Source organism: Dipodomys merriami, unplaced genomic scaffold (genome assembly GCF_024711535.1).
Source record: "Dipodomys merriami isolate MVZ:Mamm:240054 unplaced genomic scaffold, mDipMer1.0.p SCAF_19, whole genome shotgun sequence".
Classification (NCBI taxonomy): Eukaryota; Metazoa; Chordata; class Mammalia; order Rodentia; family Heteromyidae; genus Dipodomys; species Dipodomys merriami.
The window spans coordinates 26,946,120-26,962,080 of record NW_027203270.1 but is presented as its reverse complement, the minus strand read 5'-3'; the positions used below and the strand labels follow the sequence as shown (position 1 = coordinate 26,962,080).

Here is a 15,961-nt window from a genome sequence, read left to right as displayed (position 1 = left end):
CATAAGCAAAAAGAAAAAAGCCAGAAGTGGCGCTGTGGCTCAAGTGGTAGAGCACTAGCCTTGAGCTGAAGAGCTCAAGAGCCCAGAGTTCAGGACCCATGACCGGACCCAAAGAAAACAAAAAAACAAAAACAAAACAAAAACACAAAAAAAAAACCTTCTCCCCTCCGCAGGAATCCATCCCTCCCTCACCATCAGTGTTTCCAGAGGAACAAAATGGTCACGAATCAGCCATTTAATCCATTTCAACCTCCAAGTGAAGCACATTTTTATGAAACACCCTTGGTGAGGACTTTGCAAAGTATGACTATGAATGAGAAACACCTTTACTATGCCAGAGAAATAAAGTTTATTGGGAAATAAATAAAGTAACCTCCATGCATTCCAAGGAAGAGAGGAAAGCAGGGAATGGCAGCATATACTAGGAAACTCCCTAAAGTGGTATCCAGAACTTGGATTACATTTTCAGAAACAAACATTTAAAAAGAAAATAAAAAGACACAGCCCTCAACATGAAGGAGTTTCCCAGATGTTGGATGTTAATGGTATGTGTCTTTGCTTGTTGGGTCTGGATAGACCGTTGGTGTCCTGATATCATAGTTGGCATGATGAAGTTTCTTCATGGCAACTCGGCTTTGGCAAAGGGCGGACTGAGGCTACTTTCTGTACTCTGTGGATGTCTTCAAAGAGGAAATAAGTTGTTCAGTTAACAGCAACGCTTTTGACAGCTGCCGCAGGAATTACCACTGGCATTGGTGGTAGCACATGGGTTGCAGGGGAGTCTAGAGGGACACAGAGGTTTACAGTGGATTAGGGAAGGAAAAGAGAAAACATTAGAGACGCACACATATGCTTTATACTTAAGGAGACAATCTATTGGTTCTAAGTGATTGGAATTCACTTGACTAAAATTGTGATTATTTTTGAACCCTTCTCCCTCTCCCAGAATGCCATGTGCAAAGGTAGAAAATGTCAAAAAAATTATCTCATGGCCTTGAGTGTTCATGGAACTTATCGTGACTTTCCTTACCCAAGAGACAGTTGTCACTAGCAATCTCTCTTTCACCACTTCCCAAACAGCCCTCAGAGTCAGAGCCTGTTGACATCCTGGTCACTGCTCAAAATTTGCATAGCTATGGCAGATCACTAAGCATACAGTAGACAATCCACGTTGATCATTTGGGGAACTACAAAGATGGCCACCATGAATGTGCCTCCACATTGTACAATCCTATCATGTACATTATCCCAGGAATTCTTCACCCAGACTCACTTGCAGTCCTCGCTCTCCAGCAGGCCCCGGTAGGTGTTGATCTCACACTCCAGCCGTGACCTGACATCCAGCAGCACCTGGTACTCCTGGTTCTGACGCTCCAGGTCAGCCCTGATCTCAGACAGCTGAGACTCCACGTTGGTGATCAGACACTGCACCTGGGACAGCTGGGAGCTGTAGCGGGCCTCACTCTCTGTCAGCGTGTTCTCCAGAGAGTTCCTCTGCAGGGGAGAAGATGAGGATGTCAGGAGCTACTCCTGCAAAGCCTTCCTCCAGGGCCTGCCACACAACTCAGGAGCTTCAAGGACTCAGGGGACTGTGGTCCAAGGAACACCTTGGACCCCTCCCCCATTACACACCAGCCACTCTGAACAATACACACCAGGTTGTGCTGGGCCTGCAGCTCAATCTCCAGAGAGTTGACTGTGCGTCTCAGCTCGATGATCTCTGCCTGGTAGGACTGCAGCTGCTCTGAACTGGACACCACCTGCTTGTTCAGCTCCTCAGTCTGTGATAGCAGAAGGGGAAGAGACAGGGTCACCCACTGCCTTGTGGGCTCTGTCTGTGAGCCTGGAGTCCCAAATGACCGTGTGCTTCAATGCCTACCTGTGTGGTGAACCATTCCTCCACCTCCCTGCGGTTGGTCTCCACCAGGGCCTCGTACTGACACCTGGTATCGTTCAGCACCTTGTTGAGGTCCACGGTGGGAGCAGCGTCCACCTCCACGTTGAGGCGGTCTCCCAGCTGGCAGCGCAGGGTGTTGACTTCCTGCAGGGTGGGGGGAGAGAAGAATGAGCCCATAGAAATGGATTTCAATAAGTGGAAACACTCAAGCATTGAATTCCTCTTCCTGTGTCTTGAGAAAAGTCCCTAACTCCTCTCTGGCTCATTCACGTTGTGTGCACATTTTATAGCACACATTTTCTTCTAACTTATGATACATCATTAGGCTTATATGTCTATCTCTCTATCCTAGACTGTGAGCTCTTTGAAGCAAGGGGCCATGTTTTCTTCCTTTTCTCTTTTTGTTTTCCTCCATCCTCACCACCAAATTCATAACACAAGCAGTAGGGAACAGGGCTGTCAAGGAATGGCCTTCCTCAGAATTCTCCAGCACCTGCCCATCTCTCTCTCCTGAGAGCTTGAGAATTAGCAACATCCCTCATGCTATATGGATAGGATGGGCATCGGCATCACTGCATGGATAAAAGCATTGTCCTTTACTGACCTTCGGTGCAGGGGCCCACCCTAGGGAGCCTGCAGTTATTGCCACCTGATTCCCCACACTGATGACTAAGCCTGAAAGCTCTGAGACCCGCTTTTATTTGCTTTTTCCCCCCTCATACCTCCTCATGGTTCCTCTTGAGGGACAGCAGCTCCTCCCTCAGGGACTCCACCTGGGCCTCCAGGTCAGACCTGCACAGGGTCAGCTCATCCAGGATTCTACGCAGGCCATTGATGTCGGACTCCACCAGCTGCCGAAGGGACCGCTCCGTCTCGTACCTGCACATGTCCATCAAAGTCAGAGGACAAGTCCAGAAATAAGCCCTCCTTCTACTCCTATGTCTTATTGGGATGGGATTGACAACTTGTTGAATTCACATTCTCTGTTCTTTCATATTTCACTCCTGCTATGTATGACTAGATTGGAGAGGTCCTTTGCCTGACTTTAACACCAGATTGTACCCACCAAGAAACGAAGATGGGGTCTCTCACTCAATTCAGTTTTGTTGGTTACTCTATCACCAAATCAATCCATTCCCAAAGAACAATTCATTTCAATATCTGAATTTGGGATTAAAAAAATCTTCTAGAAAGATCCATCCAGGTTGAGCTTTCTTAATCAGAATATCTAAAAGTTGAAAACCAGCACCAGTGGCTCACACTTGTAATCCTATCTACTCAGGAGGCTGAGATATGAAGATCTTAGTTTGAAGCCAGCCCCAGCAGAAAAGTCCTTGAGACCTTTATCTCCAATTAACCAGAAAAAAAAGCTGGAAGTGGTTCTAGTAGTAGAGACCTAGCCTTGTGCAAAGAAGGTAGGGAATAGCACCCAGGCCCTGAGTTCAAGCCCCAGTACTGACACAGAAAGAAAGAGAAGGCAGGCAGGAGGAAAGGAGCAGGGAGGCAGAGAGAAAAGAAGGAAGGAAGGAAGGCAGGAAGGAAGGAAGGAAGGAAGGAAGGAAGGAAGGAAGGAAGGAAGGAAGGAGGGAGGGAGGGAGGGAGGGAGGGAAGGAGGGAGGGAGAAAAAATTTAAATTCTGGAACCCAAAAATCTGAAACTCTTTGAACTTTGACATAACACCATGATGGCATGATTCCATACCTGACCTCACATGACAAATCATTAGCAAAACCCTACTAAAAACACTTTACAAAATTACCTCCATGGTATATGTATGTTATACATAAAACATAAATGAAATGCAGGACTTAGACTTGGGTTCCATCCCTAAAGATATTTCATTTTATATATGTGTATGTGTAAGAATTCTAAAAAAAATTAAAATCCAAGGTTGGAGGCCTGGCTCAGGTGGTAGAACACCAGCCAATGAGCCAAAGCTTCAGATACAAAGTTTCAGTCCTGGTCTCAGAACCAAATAAAAGAAAAAAAAATCCAAAACCTGAAACACTTCTGGTCCCAAGCATTTCAGGAAAAGGACACTCAACCTGTGTGGGCTGAAGAGAAGGCTGAGTCTAGATGATTGATATTGATTCACATAACCAGAGGAAAAAGAAAAAGGAAGAGGTAACTTCCTCTGCCCTTCCAGAAAACATTAGGGCCATTGGGCCATAGTAGAGCCCCCAGGGTCTTGTAGGTCATCTGTCCCAAAAGGATTCAACATACTTGGTCCTGAAGTCATCAGAGGCCAGCTTGGCATTGTCAACCTGCACCAGCAGCCTGGAATTCTCAGACTTGGCACACAGAATCTGAAGAAAAGAAAAGAAAGAAAGAAAAGCAGTGATTATAACACGAGGTTTTAACAAAAGAGCCAGCTGTTGCGGAGTCTCCACATTACCCCCTCACCTTCTGCTGGAGCTCCTCAATGGTCCGGAAGTAGGCCTGGTAGGCAGGACACACCAGTGGGTCCTGCTGCTGGTTCCTCTCCTGGATGCGGCTCTCCAGCTCTGCATTCTCTCGCTCCAGCTGACGCACCTTCTCCAGGTAGCTGGCCAGGCGGTCGTTCAAGAACTGCATGGTCTCCTTCTCGCTGCCATTGAAGGAGCCCTCGCAGAACCAGTTGCTGGTGCCCACATTGGCGGGGATGTTGCAGGCACCGGGCAGGGTGCAGCTGTGGCAGCTGTGAGGAATGCAAGGCCGGGAGGCGCAGCTGGTGCGGCAGCTCAGGTTGGGCAGGCAGTTGCAAGCCATGGTGCTGAGAGAGGCAATGGGAGGGTGGTGAGCTATGGAGGTAGATGTGGGTGAGGTTTGAGTCTCTCCTTCCTCCATGGTCCTTTTATACTCTTAATGGTGGGTGGGGGCCTAGGAAAACAGCATCATTTCCTTTCCTAATGCTTTAGCTAATTTTTTTTTCGTCAAAATATGCTACTTAGATGCTTCCACAGAGTCCCCCCTCATCCCATAAAATTATTCCATTTAGCTTGTGTCACACCAGGCTCTTCCTGGGCACTGTTGGTTGATGGAATTAGAGTTTCATCAGATGGCTTCAAAGGAGCTAGAATCATCACGTCTCCAAGAGGCTCAGGCCATTACTCAGAGGGGAAAACAACCAGGAACATGGGGTGGAGTTGCTTGGGAATCAATCAGAAGCTCTCCGCCCATAAGATTATGTCACCATATTCCCTAGAAAGACAATTGTTGGGTGAATATTTTTTCCAAGTTGCCCTCTTCCCCTGAATCTCTATGCACATTTGAGTATTCTTATACCCTGTATTAGCTGGGAGGTTCCTGAGCCTTGCTGCTATTAGTTGGGGCTTAGAGTTTCGGCCAGTACCTGGAGAGACTGCATGTTGCTAGTCTGGAAAAGATCAAGCAAGATGTAAACTGGATGGATGGAAATCATACCAACAGGAGAATTGGCCACCAACAACCGGCAAGCTGCACCCAGCATTTGATCCTCACGGTTCATTTTTGGGAGATGGTGGAATCTTTAAGATTCGAGGGGTTTCTGGGGTAAGGTTCATATAGCTTGAGGGAAACACACAGTCTGAAGCTAAGTTCAGCCTGCTGCATGTTTTGCAGCTGAAATTTTAATGGAATACAACCATGCCCGCTCATTTTGGCATTACCTGTGTTTGAATCGCAGTAGCTAAGGTAAGTGTTATGACAGAGCTTAAGGTCAGAAAAGCCTAAAGCATCTGCTACTTGGCCCTGTGCAAAGAAAGGTTTGGCAAACTGCACTAAAGCAACAGTCAATCTAAACCTGAGAAAAGGAAAAGGTATTTTTGAAAGGTGACACTGGGAATAATCCAGAAGGGTGAGAGTTCAAGAGGCAGCACTGAATTCTAAGTAGGAAGCCTAATATTACTAATATTCATCAAGGAAGGACACCAGAGTGAGATGTTTGGCACTTTCCGTGATGACTTGATCTCAAAGTCTATAGAAAATTTTCTCACCTGAGTCCTAAAAATACACCTTTTTCTAAGAACAATAACACCCTTAGAAGTATGACCCTGCCACCTAAGTTCCCAGGTTACAGTGCCCAAGAAAATACAACTTAGCTCCATCACCCTCAAAAAGCAGACACTGAGCCGGGCACCAGTGGCTTACTCCTATAATCCTAGCTACACAAGAGGCTGAAAATTGCAGTTTAAAGCCAGTCTGGGCATAAAAGTCCATGGAATTCTTATCTCCAATTAACCACCAGAAAACCAGATGTGAGCTGTAGCTCAAAGTGGCAGAGCACTAGCCTTGAGCTCAAAAGCTCAGAGACAGCACCCAGGCCCTGAGTTCAAGCCCCATAACTGACAAAAATAAAAGAAAGAAGAAGTAGACTGAAAAAAAATCCATCCCAACTCTCCCAGTGGGCCATGTAGAGGCAGGCATGGACACGAGGAAAGGGATTATAAAGAGGTTTATTAGTGGAGCCACCTTGCCCCTGGGGAAAGCGAGAACTATGGCGTCTGCCCCTAACCAGATGGTAGCTTGAACTCTGGGCCTAGTTGTGGGAGGTCTTCTATATACACAGGTAGGTCTGGGTAGAGAATAGAAGTGGCCAGCTGTCCTGGCAGGAATTCTAGGGCAGGGAGGAGCTCAGGTCCGGGTCCTGGTGGAGCTGGGGGCTACAAGCTGTCCCGGGAAATGTAGCGGGAGTGGCTGAGGACCTGAGGTAGGAATAATGCCAACACAGACACTGTTCTACAAGATGGTGGTCTTCTCCATCACCCCAATGCCATTGTCCTTTGTCTTTCCCATACCCTTAGGAATATTCCAATTACACCAAAGTTAACCTTACTGCAGTGCTGTCCCTCACCTCAACTTCTTTTCCTGATACACGATCTTTCCTTGCTTCTACTTAGAAACTAAGGCATGGCTCAGAAAAAAAAAATCTCAACTGAATTCAATTTATGGAAGAAAATATAAATTGTTTAAAGAAGGTTGTGTTCAAACATCAAAGGCAATAGTAGAGGAGCAAAAAAATGTGCCTTTGATTTTAGTTATCTGAGCCTTTCTTTATTTCCCCCTTAGTCTAAAGGCATATGCATGAACTTAGTGTATCATTTCAAGTAATCGAGACTTAGTTTCTGTTAGGTTTGCTTTCCTTTTAGTGTATCAGTAATACCTCAAGTAAAGAAAGCATGTGTGTACACTAATCTGCATACTGATATCCCAGAAATTCCCTTATGCTTTCTTTACTCATTTTCATTCTTTGTTGCTCAGGCCCATCTTTTAGTTTGATATTCTTTTCTCCTGCTTGATGTAATGTGCTCTTAAAACCTTGTAGTGAATTTTACACTTAAGTTACTGTCCATTGGGACATGATATATTTCCCATCTCTTCATTGAAATTCTCTCTGTGCTCAACTGTTGTTTCCCCTGATCTTATAGAATATCTTTCCGGTAGTTGTTTTAAATTCTCTTTCATGTAAATAACTCTCCATCCATTTCACTGGGATTTGGAAGATTATTATATCCTTGTGTTTGGTACATTATCCCTTGTTTTTATGCTCCTTGACTCCACTAGTATCTGGGCATGAGACAAAATAGCCACCACTTTTCTCAGTTCTCACAGACTCACCTTAGATAGGGGATTATCATCAATCAGCTCAGGCTGTGATTCTGGAGGCCTCTGGAATTTCGGAGCTAGTCCAAACTACATTCTTGTTCTTCGAGGCCTCTGGGTATCTGGGATATATGAAATCCTGTCTGTACTCTGACAGAAATAAGAAGACTGCTCTTCAAGCAGGCTCCAGAAAAGTTGGAGATATGGACACATGATCCAACTCTTTCTCTCCTCAAGGAGAATCTGGAATCTGGAGGATTTCTCATCCTGCATGGAGCTAAGGAAGAGGGCCGTGGTAAATGTTATGATGCCAGTATAAATTGTTGTCTTTGTTCTCAATGGCTCCTAGCTGTCTAAATATACTAAATCTCATTAGCACCCCAAGACAGACAAGACAGAATTGTTTGCATTAGAAACTCTTGAGGGGGGGGAATATAAGTATGGCATGTATGATCCAATCTTTTCCTTTCCTTGCCACACAGATGCCAAGGACTGGAGGTTTCTTCCTGGTCATTGTGTTGGGGTTAGGGAATGTGGAAAAAAGGTATTATAAGTGTTTCCTCAGCTTCACTTTGGCTGGTTCTGTTCAACTCAGGTGCACGAACCTAGTTAGTGGATTTCCCACAAAAGGAATTGACCTGTGTATATTGACTCTGTGAATCATGAGAGAAACAAGAGTCAGGGACTTAACATTTCACCATCTTGCTGACGTCATTCCCCAGAAGCAAAGGTTTGAACTTAAATAATTCACATCCCTCCTTATGATATAAGTTCAGAGAAGTCAGTTCCCTTTTCTGAGTCTTATTTTCATCTTTTAAGTAATAATGATGCTCTGTACCTCACAGTGTATATGTGCGTCTGTGTGTCTGTTTTTTGTATGTCTGTATATGTGTGTGTGTGTGTGTGTGTGTGTGTGTGTGTGTGTGATATTATTGTGGTTAAAGGATGGGGTAGCAATGATTACTTTTAAAAACTTCATCCTTCCTATTTTTGACCTAGATGGTTCAGATAAAGAATTTCATATAAATCCAGATACCTGGGCACACTGTCCATGTTAACATGGTAGGGACCAAATCTCAATCACCTAGCAAGCACTAAGGGACACAGAACTCTGTGCATGGATTTACCTGGGGTGGGGGTAGGGGAACAAATTTAGACACCAACTTAATAACTTGTAGAAGTTGGTAGATGATCACTGTCTGTTACCTTCTCTCATCTTTTGCCTTTGGTTATCTTATTTTGAATGATTCTTGAGGAGAACAAGTTTACTCCATGAGGTATATTGCCACCAACAACTCCTGATACTGGCACAGAAATGGATTCAGCTCATCTTATGGGAACCCTCTCCCCCAGCCTTAAGGCTCTGTACAAGCATTCATAATCATAATGTTAGTATTGTTGTTCATTGATGATGATAATGATGATGATGGTACCATGTCATGAATACTTGTTATTAATTTTTCCAGACAACTCAGTAAGATTGAGTTATTATTTCCTTTTTGTAGATAAAGAAAACCAATTGGAAAATGTTTAAAATTTGCCTAAAATATAGTCAATTTGTGTTGGGGTTGGAAGTTGAGTGATTCAGGTATCTGAGAGCAAAGCCTGAAACACCTAAATATACTGTTAAAAATCCTTCTATTGCCAGGCACCAGTGACTCACACCTACAATCCTAGCTGCTCAGGAAGGTGAGATCTGAGGATCCAGGTTCAAAGACAGCTCCAAATAAACACCAGAAAAGAGGAAGTGGAGCTGTGGCTCAAAGTGGTAGAGCACTAATCTTGAGCAAAAAAGCTTAGGAAGAGCACCCAGGCCCTGAGTCCAAGCCCCATGACCCAGAGTCTTTTCTGATTTTCAGAGGGGAAGGAAGTCTTAGATTCACTGCTGTCTACTGCCCCTCATTTCAGTGTTTCTCTCTGGTCTGAAGTTCCCACCTTCCTTCTATACTCCATCAGTCCCCCAAGGACCTCCTCTGCCTATGACCTTAGGCATCTGGTTTCTCTCTGATGTTCTCCTAAGATGAGTACACGTTTCACTAATTTAATTTTCTTCCCAAGACAACAGCAGTTCTGCATAGTTGACTGAACTATCCAGGTTAGAAATTAGATTGACTTTTTTTTTGGGGGGGGGGGTCTGGTCGTGGGGCCTGAACTCTGGGCCTGGGCACTATCCCTCAGCTCTTCAGCTCAAAGCTAGTGCTCCACCACTTGAGCCACAGCTCCACTTCTGGCTTTTTTCTTTTTGTTTATGGGGTGCTGAGGAATCGAACCCAGGGCCTTAAGCATGCAAGGCAAGTGCTCTACCACTGAGCCACTTTCCCAGCCCCAACTTTTTCTGAAATCAAAGAGGTGAAAATCTAAGAAATGAAAAAACCTAAACCTAAGATCTAAAATTATAAAACTCACAGAAGAAAACATTAAAAAAAATTTTTTTTAATGAGCAAAGAATTTGAATAGACATTCCTCCAATGAAGGTATATAAATGACCAATAAACACTTTAAAAGATTCTCAACAGCACTAATCATTAGGGAAATGCAAGAGCCAGGCACAGTGTCACACGCCTGTAACATCTTCTGGGAAGACAGGCAAATGGATCACAAGTTGCAGGCTACAGTGAGATACCACTTCATACCCCTTTTCAGATGGATATTATTTTAAAACCAACAGGTAGAAAATAACAAGTTCAGGGGAGTATTGGAACCTTTCTCGGTAGGAATGGAGCAGCCACTGTGGAAAATAATATCATTTCAGTTCACCGGATTGTGTTTACCAGAGTACACTGGCAATATCAAAGGCATTAGGAAGCTAATGTCGGTCCCTTACACAAATATTCATTAGGATTAAAGAAGCCCTTTCTTCACACATACGGAGGCTATCTACCCCCTTATAGCACTCAGATATTTGCTACCACCACCAACCTGGTGATTTATAATAGCACTACTTGGGGACTCATTTCTTATCTTTTCTTTAAATTACTTGCAGTTGAGAACCGTCACGATATGTCTCTCCCAACGCCACCACCCAGAACCTTCCAAGTAGGAACTGAACAAGTACTGGGTAGGTTGAATTGGAAAAATAAATCAATAAATAAAAAGCAAAGCAACAAATTGATGGAGTTTCTAGACCTACGGCCAAGGAGATGAGTGGAGCATCTGGAAGTCCCCACTGATAACAATATTCATACACAAGGGAAAGGAGAAAATGCTGGGTATATCAAGAAAAGCCAGAAGGTTCTTTTCCAGGGTGTTCCTGAGACTGCCTGAATCATTGATCTAGAACAAGTCTGGACCCCCAACTCTTGCTGAGAAAGGATGAGTGAGAGCCTCTAGAGCCTCCTCAATATGTATTTGGGTACCAGCAGTTCTGGGGGTTGGTTCAGGTCATGAGAAAAATCCAGGAGTCAAGGAGCACAGAACGCAGTAGCTCTGCCTTCTCAACCTCTCCTATGGGTGCAGAGTGCCAGGCCAGCCATCAGCCTCCCAAGTTTGGTACAGCCCTTGTCTGCAAGAGCCATGTCATTGTATGGTCCAACTTTCAAGTGGCTTTTAATAGAGTCCTCCAGTGATGATGTTGCAACAGATGAATACCAATGAGAAAGGTATGCGCTTTGCCAGGAAAATGGCATTTATTAGGTTACAAGGGAGGGCCGCTGGCACTTCAGAGAGTTCTCTGGGTACAAGCAAAGAAGTAGATTCTGATGAAGGAAAAGGCGGGCATGGGACGGTCTAGAACAGGTTGAGGTGGTTAGATGCTTCGGGTGAGTTTCTTGGCCATCCTCACTGAGGCAGCTCCATCCATTTAGTTTGTTGAGTGAACCAGAGCCAAGCCAAAGCTCTGGAGCACTAGGCCCTACATCCTTGCTCCTTTGGCATTTCCTGGGCTCTAGCGCACAAAGGAGTTGCAGGGCCCACAACGGGGTCGTGGGACACAAGGTGTGCAGGGGGCGGGAGGTGGGCAGGGGGTACAGGGATTGGACACACAGGGCCCGATGGGTTTGCCGCACGCGTTGCTTGTGGCGCAGGGGTTGCAGGGCAGCCTGGAGACAAAGAAGGATGCAGAAAAGTGAGCAGAGGCAAATGTCTAATCATCTAGTACAGAGACACTGCCACCACCGCCCCCCTGCCCTCCACCCAGGGTGAGCTGCCTCTTAAGACTCCACCTGACCTGGAACAGGGAAGGCCGAAGGTCCTCCAGCTGTAAACTTTCCAAGTGCTACAACTAACATAGGCATCCCCAAAGTAAATACTAGACAGAAACTCTAACCTCTACCTCCACTCTATCTATTCCTAGCTGGTGAGCTTCTCAAATCTTAGCTTCCTCACCTACAGAAGAGGAAGATTGCTGATCTAACTTTCCTGGGGGTGATTATAGGGTCAGATAAGGAGTATATAGAAATGCACCCTCTCACAATAAGGTACTGTATAAAATAAGGCATGTTGGTCACATATCCCATGATCATACAGGTCACCAGAGGAGAATTCAGAGAATTGGCTGTCCCATTTCACTTTGTACAATGATACCAAGAGTATCATTGGTCGCCATATGTTTTCTGAGCTCTACGTGAGTACAGCTGGTATGAAAGAGGACTTCCCTTCTAAGGTATGCAATCTCTGGCGCAAGCAATCAGGGAATAAACTCCTGATGTGCCAGCATTTAACCCCTCGAGCCAGGCACTTACTTGCAGTCCTCGCTCTCCAGCAGGCCCCGATACGTGTTGATCTCACACTCTAGCCGGGCCTTGACATCCAGCAGCACCTGGTACTCCTGGTTCTGACGCTCCAGGTCAGCCCTGATCTCAGACAGCTGAGACTCCACGTTGGTGATCAGACACTGCACCTGGGACAGCTGGGAGCTGTAGCGGGCCTCACTCTCTGTCAGCGTGTTCTCCAGAGAGTTCCTCTGCAAGGGAGAAGATGAGGATGTCAGGAGCTACTCCTGCAAAGCCTTCCTCCAGGGCCTGCCACACAACTCAGGAGCTTCAAGGACTCAGGGGACTGTGGTCTGAGGGACACCCCACTGTGTACACCTCCCCCATTACACACCAGCCACTCTGAACAATACACACCAGGTTGTGCTGGGCCTGTAGCTCAATCTCCAGGGCATTGACTGTGCGTCTCAGCTCAATGATCTCTGCCTGGTAGGACTGCAGCTGCTCTGAGCTAGATACCACCTGCTTGTTCAGCTCCTCAGTCTGCAATAGCAGAAGGGGAAGAGACAGGGTCAGCCACTGCCTTGTGGGCTCTGTCTGTGAGCCTGGAGTCCCAAATGGCCATGTGCTTCGATGCCCACCTGTGTGGTGAACCATTCCTCCACCTCCCTGCGGTTGGTCTCCACCAGGGCCTCGTACTGACACCTGGTCTCGTTCAGCACCCTGTTGAGGTCCACGGTGGGAGCGGCGTCCACCTCCACGTTGAGGCGGTCTCCCAGCTGGCAGCGCAGGGTGTTGACTTCCTGTGGATACAAAACAAACACAGAAGTTGCTATCCTGAATGGAGGATGGACTCAGAGATGATACCAGTTGATGAATCCCTGTTCTCCCCACTCAGAAAAAGAACTTCCATCAGATCAGTCCATGACAGCTCAGGGCCAAATGGTGTGCACTCCAAATGGCACACCTCCTTCCACGCCCAGGCTGTGCTGTGGCATTTGGTCCACAGAACAGTTCCAATGAATTGCCTCAGCAATCAGTGAAGCAGGCGGTCAGAGTAAAGACTTAATTCCCAGATTAAAGACTAGCTGTGAGAAGCTCAGAAGGCAAAGAATTGGCCGTACAACTTCAGATTCTATATCAATCTGTTCTTGCCAAGTAAGAAGTAAAATGATATCATGGCCCCTTCTGGGAGATAGAAAGAGTGTCTCCAAGAACAGTGGAGGCATGTATGCATTAGCCTTGACTTTCTGATTTTTGGTTTAAAATAAATGAATTTCTTTGCATGGCACAAATATCTCATTCCTGGGCCCCATTCTCCAATTTGATGACCAGTTAGTGGCTAAGAGAGGTGTTGTAAGAAACCAAGATGCATGGGTTTTTGAATGGAAAGTATCTTGCGTGGGAACATGAGCAGGTTTTACCTCAAATTTCTCTTTCATTATGAGGCCATGGTGGTTTTTCTTTGTTAAAGGAATTCATAAAGGCACCTTCAACTTCATACCTGTACTTCTGATTCTGCTTCTCCAAATCCCTAAAGCTCCCCTTAGCTTGAGGCTGGGAATTTCCAGTCTCACCTCCTCATGGTTCCTCTTGAGGCAGAGCAGCTCCTCCTTCAGGGACTCCACCTGGGCCTCCAGGTCAGACTTGCACAGGGTCAGCTCATCCAGGATCCTCCTCAGGCCATTGATGTCGGACTCCACCAGCTGCCGCAGGGACAGCTCCGTCTCATACCTCCACAAAGATGGGGTCAGAGTAAGACTTCAAGACTCACAAGGATTGGCCCCTATAACCTCACTGGCCTTTGCCTTACTACTTCCTGTGGCACATACACTCAAGAGACAGAGGGCTTAGCAGCTCTGCCTAGACCCAGTGTTATTCTCATCTATATTTTTGTGTTTTCTTTGCTCAGTTCACCCCAACCTCTTCAGCATCCTTCACAACGGATGGAGTGGTCTGTTGTTCACTGAAGTGGTGGGGATCCCTTTCTTTAAATAGAGGCTCATATGAGGCAAAGGTTACAGGTTTGAATCCCAAATCACTCACTTGGTCCTGAAGTCATCAGCAGCCAGCTTTGCATTGTCAACCTGCACCACCATCCTGGCGTTCTCAGACTTGGTGCACAGGATCTAAGGAGTGAGAAGCTGATTAGTGAGGGTGGAAAAATCCAACTCCTTTAAAATGGCTGTAAACAGTATGTGGGAGGTAAAAAGGGAAAGCCATGATCCTGACACCATAAAAACAGGAAATACGATACATGGTTCCCCCCAGGCTGAGAACAACAGTGAGCTCCACTTGCTGAAAGATGACAACAAAGCCCGCCCCCTCTCCCCTCCACACACACACCTTCTGCTGGAGCTCCTCAATGGTCCGGAAGTAGGCCTGGTAGGCAGGACACACCAGTGGGTCCTGCTGCTGGTTCCTCTCCTGGATGCGGCTCTCCAGCTCTGCATTCTCTCGCTCCAGCTGACGCACCTTCTCCAGGTAGCTGGCCAGGCGGTCATTCAAGAACTGCATCGTCTCCTTCTCATTGCCATTGAAGGAGCCCTCGCAGAACCAGTTGCTGGTGCCCACATTGGCGGGGATGTTACAGGCACCGGGCAGGGTGCAGCTGTGGCAGCTGGGAGGAATGCAAGGTCGGGAGGCGCAGCTGGTGCGGCAGCTCAGGTTGGGCAGGCAGCAGTTGTACGGCATGGTGCTGGAGGGAGCGAGGTGCCTGGATGAACACGGAGTACAAGTTTCCCAAGCCTCAGAGCTGTGGGTCACCTACCTCTGGTGAGCATTTATACTCCTTCCACAGAGGGTGTGGATAGAGTATGTGATGTCTTTTTCTCTTTGTACTTCTCCACTGGTTTTAGACGCCCTTCCGTTCAGTCTGTTATTTGCTTTCCTCAGAAGAGTCCCTTCTCCCATAAAATTCTTTACTTGGGCTTCTTGCTAAGTCAGGACTCTTCTTCAGGCAGTACACCCATGAAATCAGAGTTCTGTGGTAGACCTTCAAAGAGGCCACACCGTCCAGCCCTCATTAATTGGGTGTGGGTCCATCCAATGGCATTCTTCTGTGTCACGTGATCTTTTAGGCCCATCATCAAATTCACACCATGGTCCACCTGACATTTCTTGTGAGAGACACAGCTTGGTGTGAGGAAGAAGTCACCTTAAATATCAGCAATCTGCTCCCTTTCCCTCTGCTTTAAGAAAAGGATCAGAAGTAGCATCTCAGGCTCAGGATGGATGATTGAAGTAGATGACTAACACTTACCTGCCCATGACTGAAAAGGGAGGGGAATGTTTCACAGAGCTGCATGATAACCCCCCTTCCAGTTATCATGCAAGAGAGTTGTAGAAAAGAGGAAAGTGTTATTATAATTAGCCGGTTGTACAAAGGGGTTTTGACTCAGCATGTCTGCTCATGAGTATAATGCAGCTTGATCAGTGTCCCCCCCTTCCATCATTCTCCCTCATTCTCTCTCCTAACCCTACCCGTCCCCTCGAGTTACCTGGTTCCATTTTCACATATGCACATTGGATATTAGAACTATATTTGTCTACCCTTCCTCTAAAGGTAAGCATTTTAAAGGTTGGAATTTGAACAGAAAATTTACTGGTAGAAGAGCTAGGAAATAAAAGCTAGGAGATCCACATAAATGCATTTCAAACTGTCTAGAAAAAAAACACATGTGTAAGCAAATTTGAAAAGACTCAAGTGTTCATTATGTTTTCACTAGTAATCCATCTCAACTAAACAGAATGCATGGGTCAATTAGGAAAGTCTGGAGATAGTTCAAAGGACCCTTTATAAGCATAGATCATTTGATCTGAAAACATAGACAAAGACTTTATATTCCATAATGTT

At 46.0% G+C, this 15,961-nt stretch overlaps 2 protein-coding genes across 2 annotated transcripts; both read right to left on the bottom strand.

Moving 5' to 3' along the window:
• Positions 1-706: 706 nt before the first annotated feature.
• On the bottom strand, positions 707-4,752 carry LOC138830445 (keratin, type I cuticular Ha4-like). The gene is made up of 7 exons (XM_070026824.1): positions 4,301-4,752; positions 4,121-4,203; positions 2,620-2,776; positions 1,880-2,041; positions 1,656-1,781; positions 1,274-1,494; positions 707-782 (listed from the first exon to the last, which is right to left on the bottom strand). Exons 1-7 carry the CDS (start codon positions 4,721-4,723, stop codon positions 707-709), a joined length of 1,248 nt encoding a protein of 415 aa, XP_069882925.1. The 5' UTR covers positions 4,724-4,752.
• A 6,587-nt stretch (positions 4,753-11,339) lies between these two features.
• Positions 11,340-14,799, bottom strand: LOC138830444 (keratin, type I cuticular Ha1). The gene is made up of 7 exons (XM_070026823.1): positions 14,452-14,799; positions 14,152-14,234; positions 13,683-13,839; positions 12,747-12,908; positions 12,523-12,648; positions 12,136-12,356; positions 11,340-11,493 (listed from the first exon to the last, which is right to left on the bottom strand). The coding sequence occupies exons 1-7, from the start codon at positions 14,797-14,799 to the stop codon at positions 11,340-11,342; spliced, it is 1,251 nt and encodes a 416-aa protein (XP_069882924.1).
• Between the last annotated feature and the right edge of the window lie 1,162 nt (positions 14,800-15,961).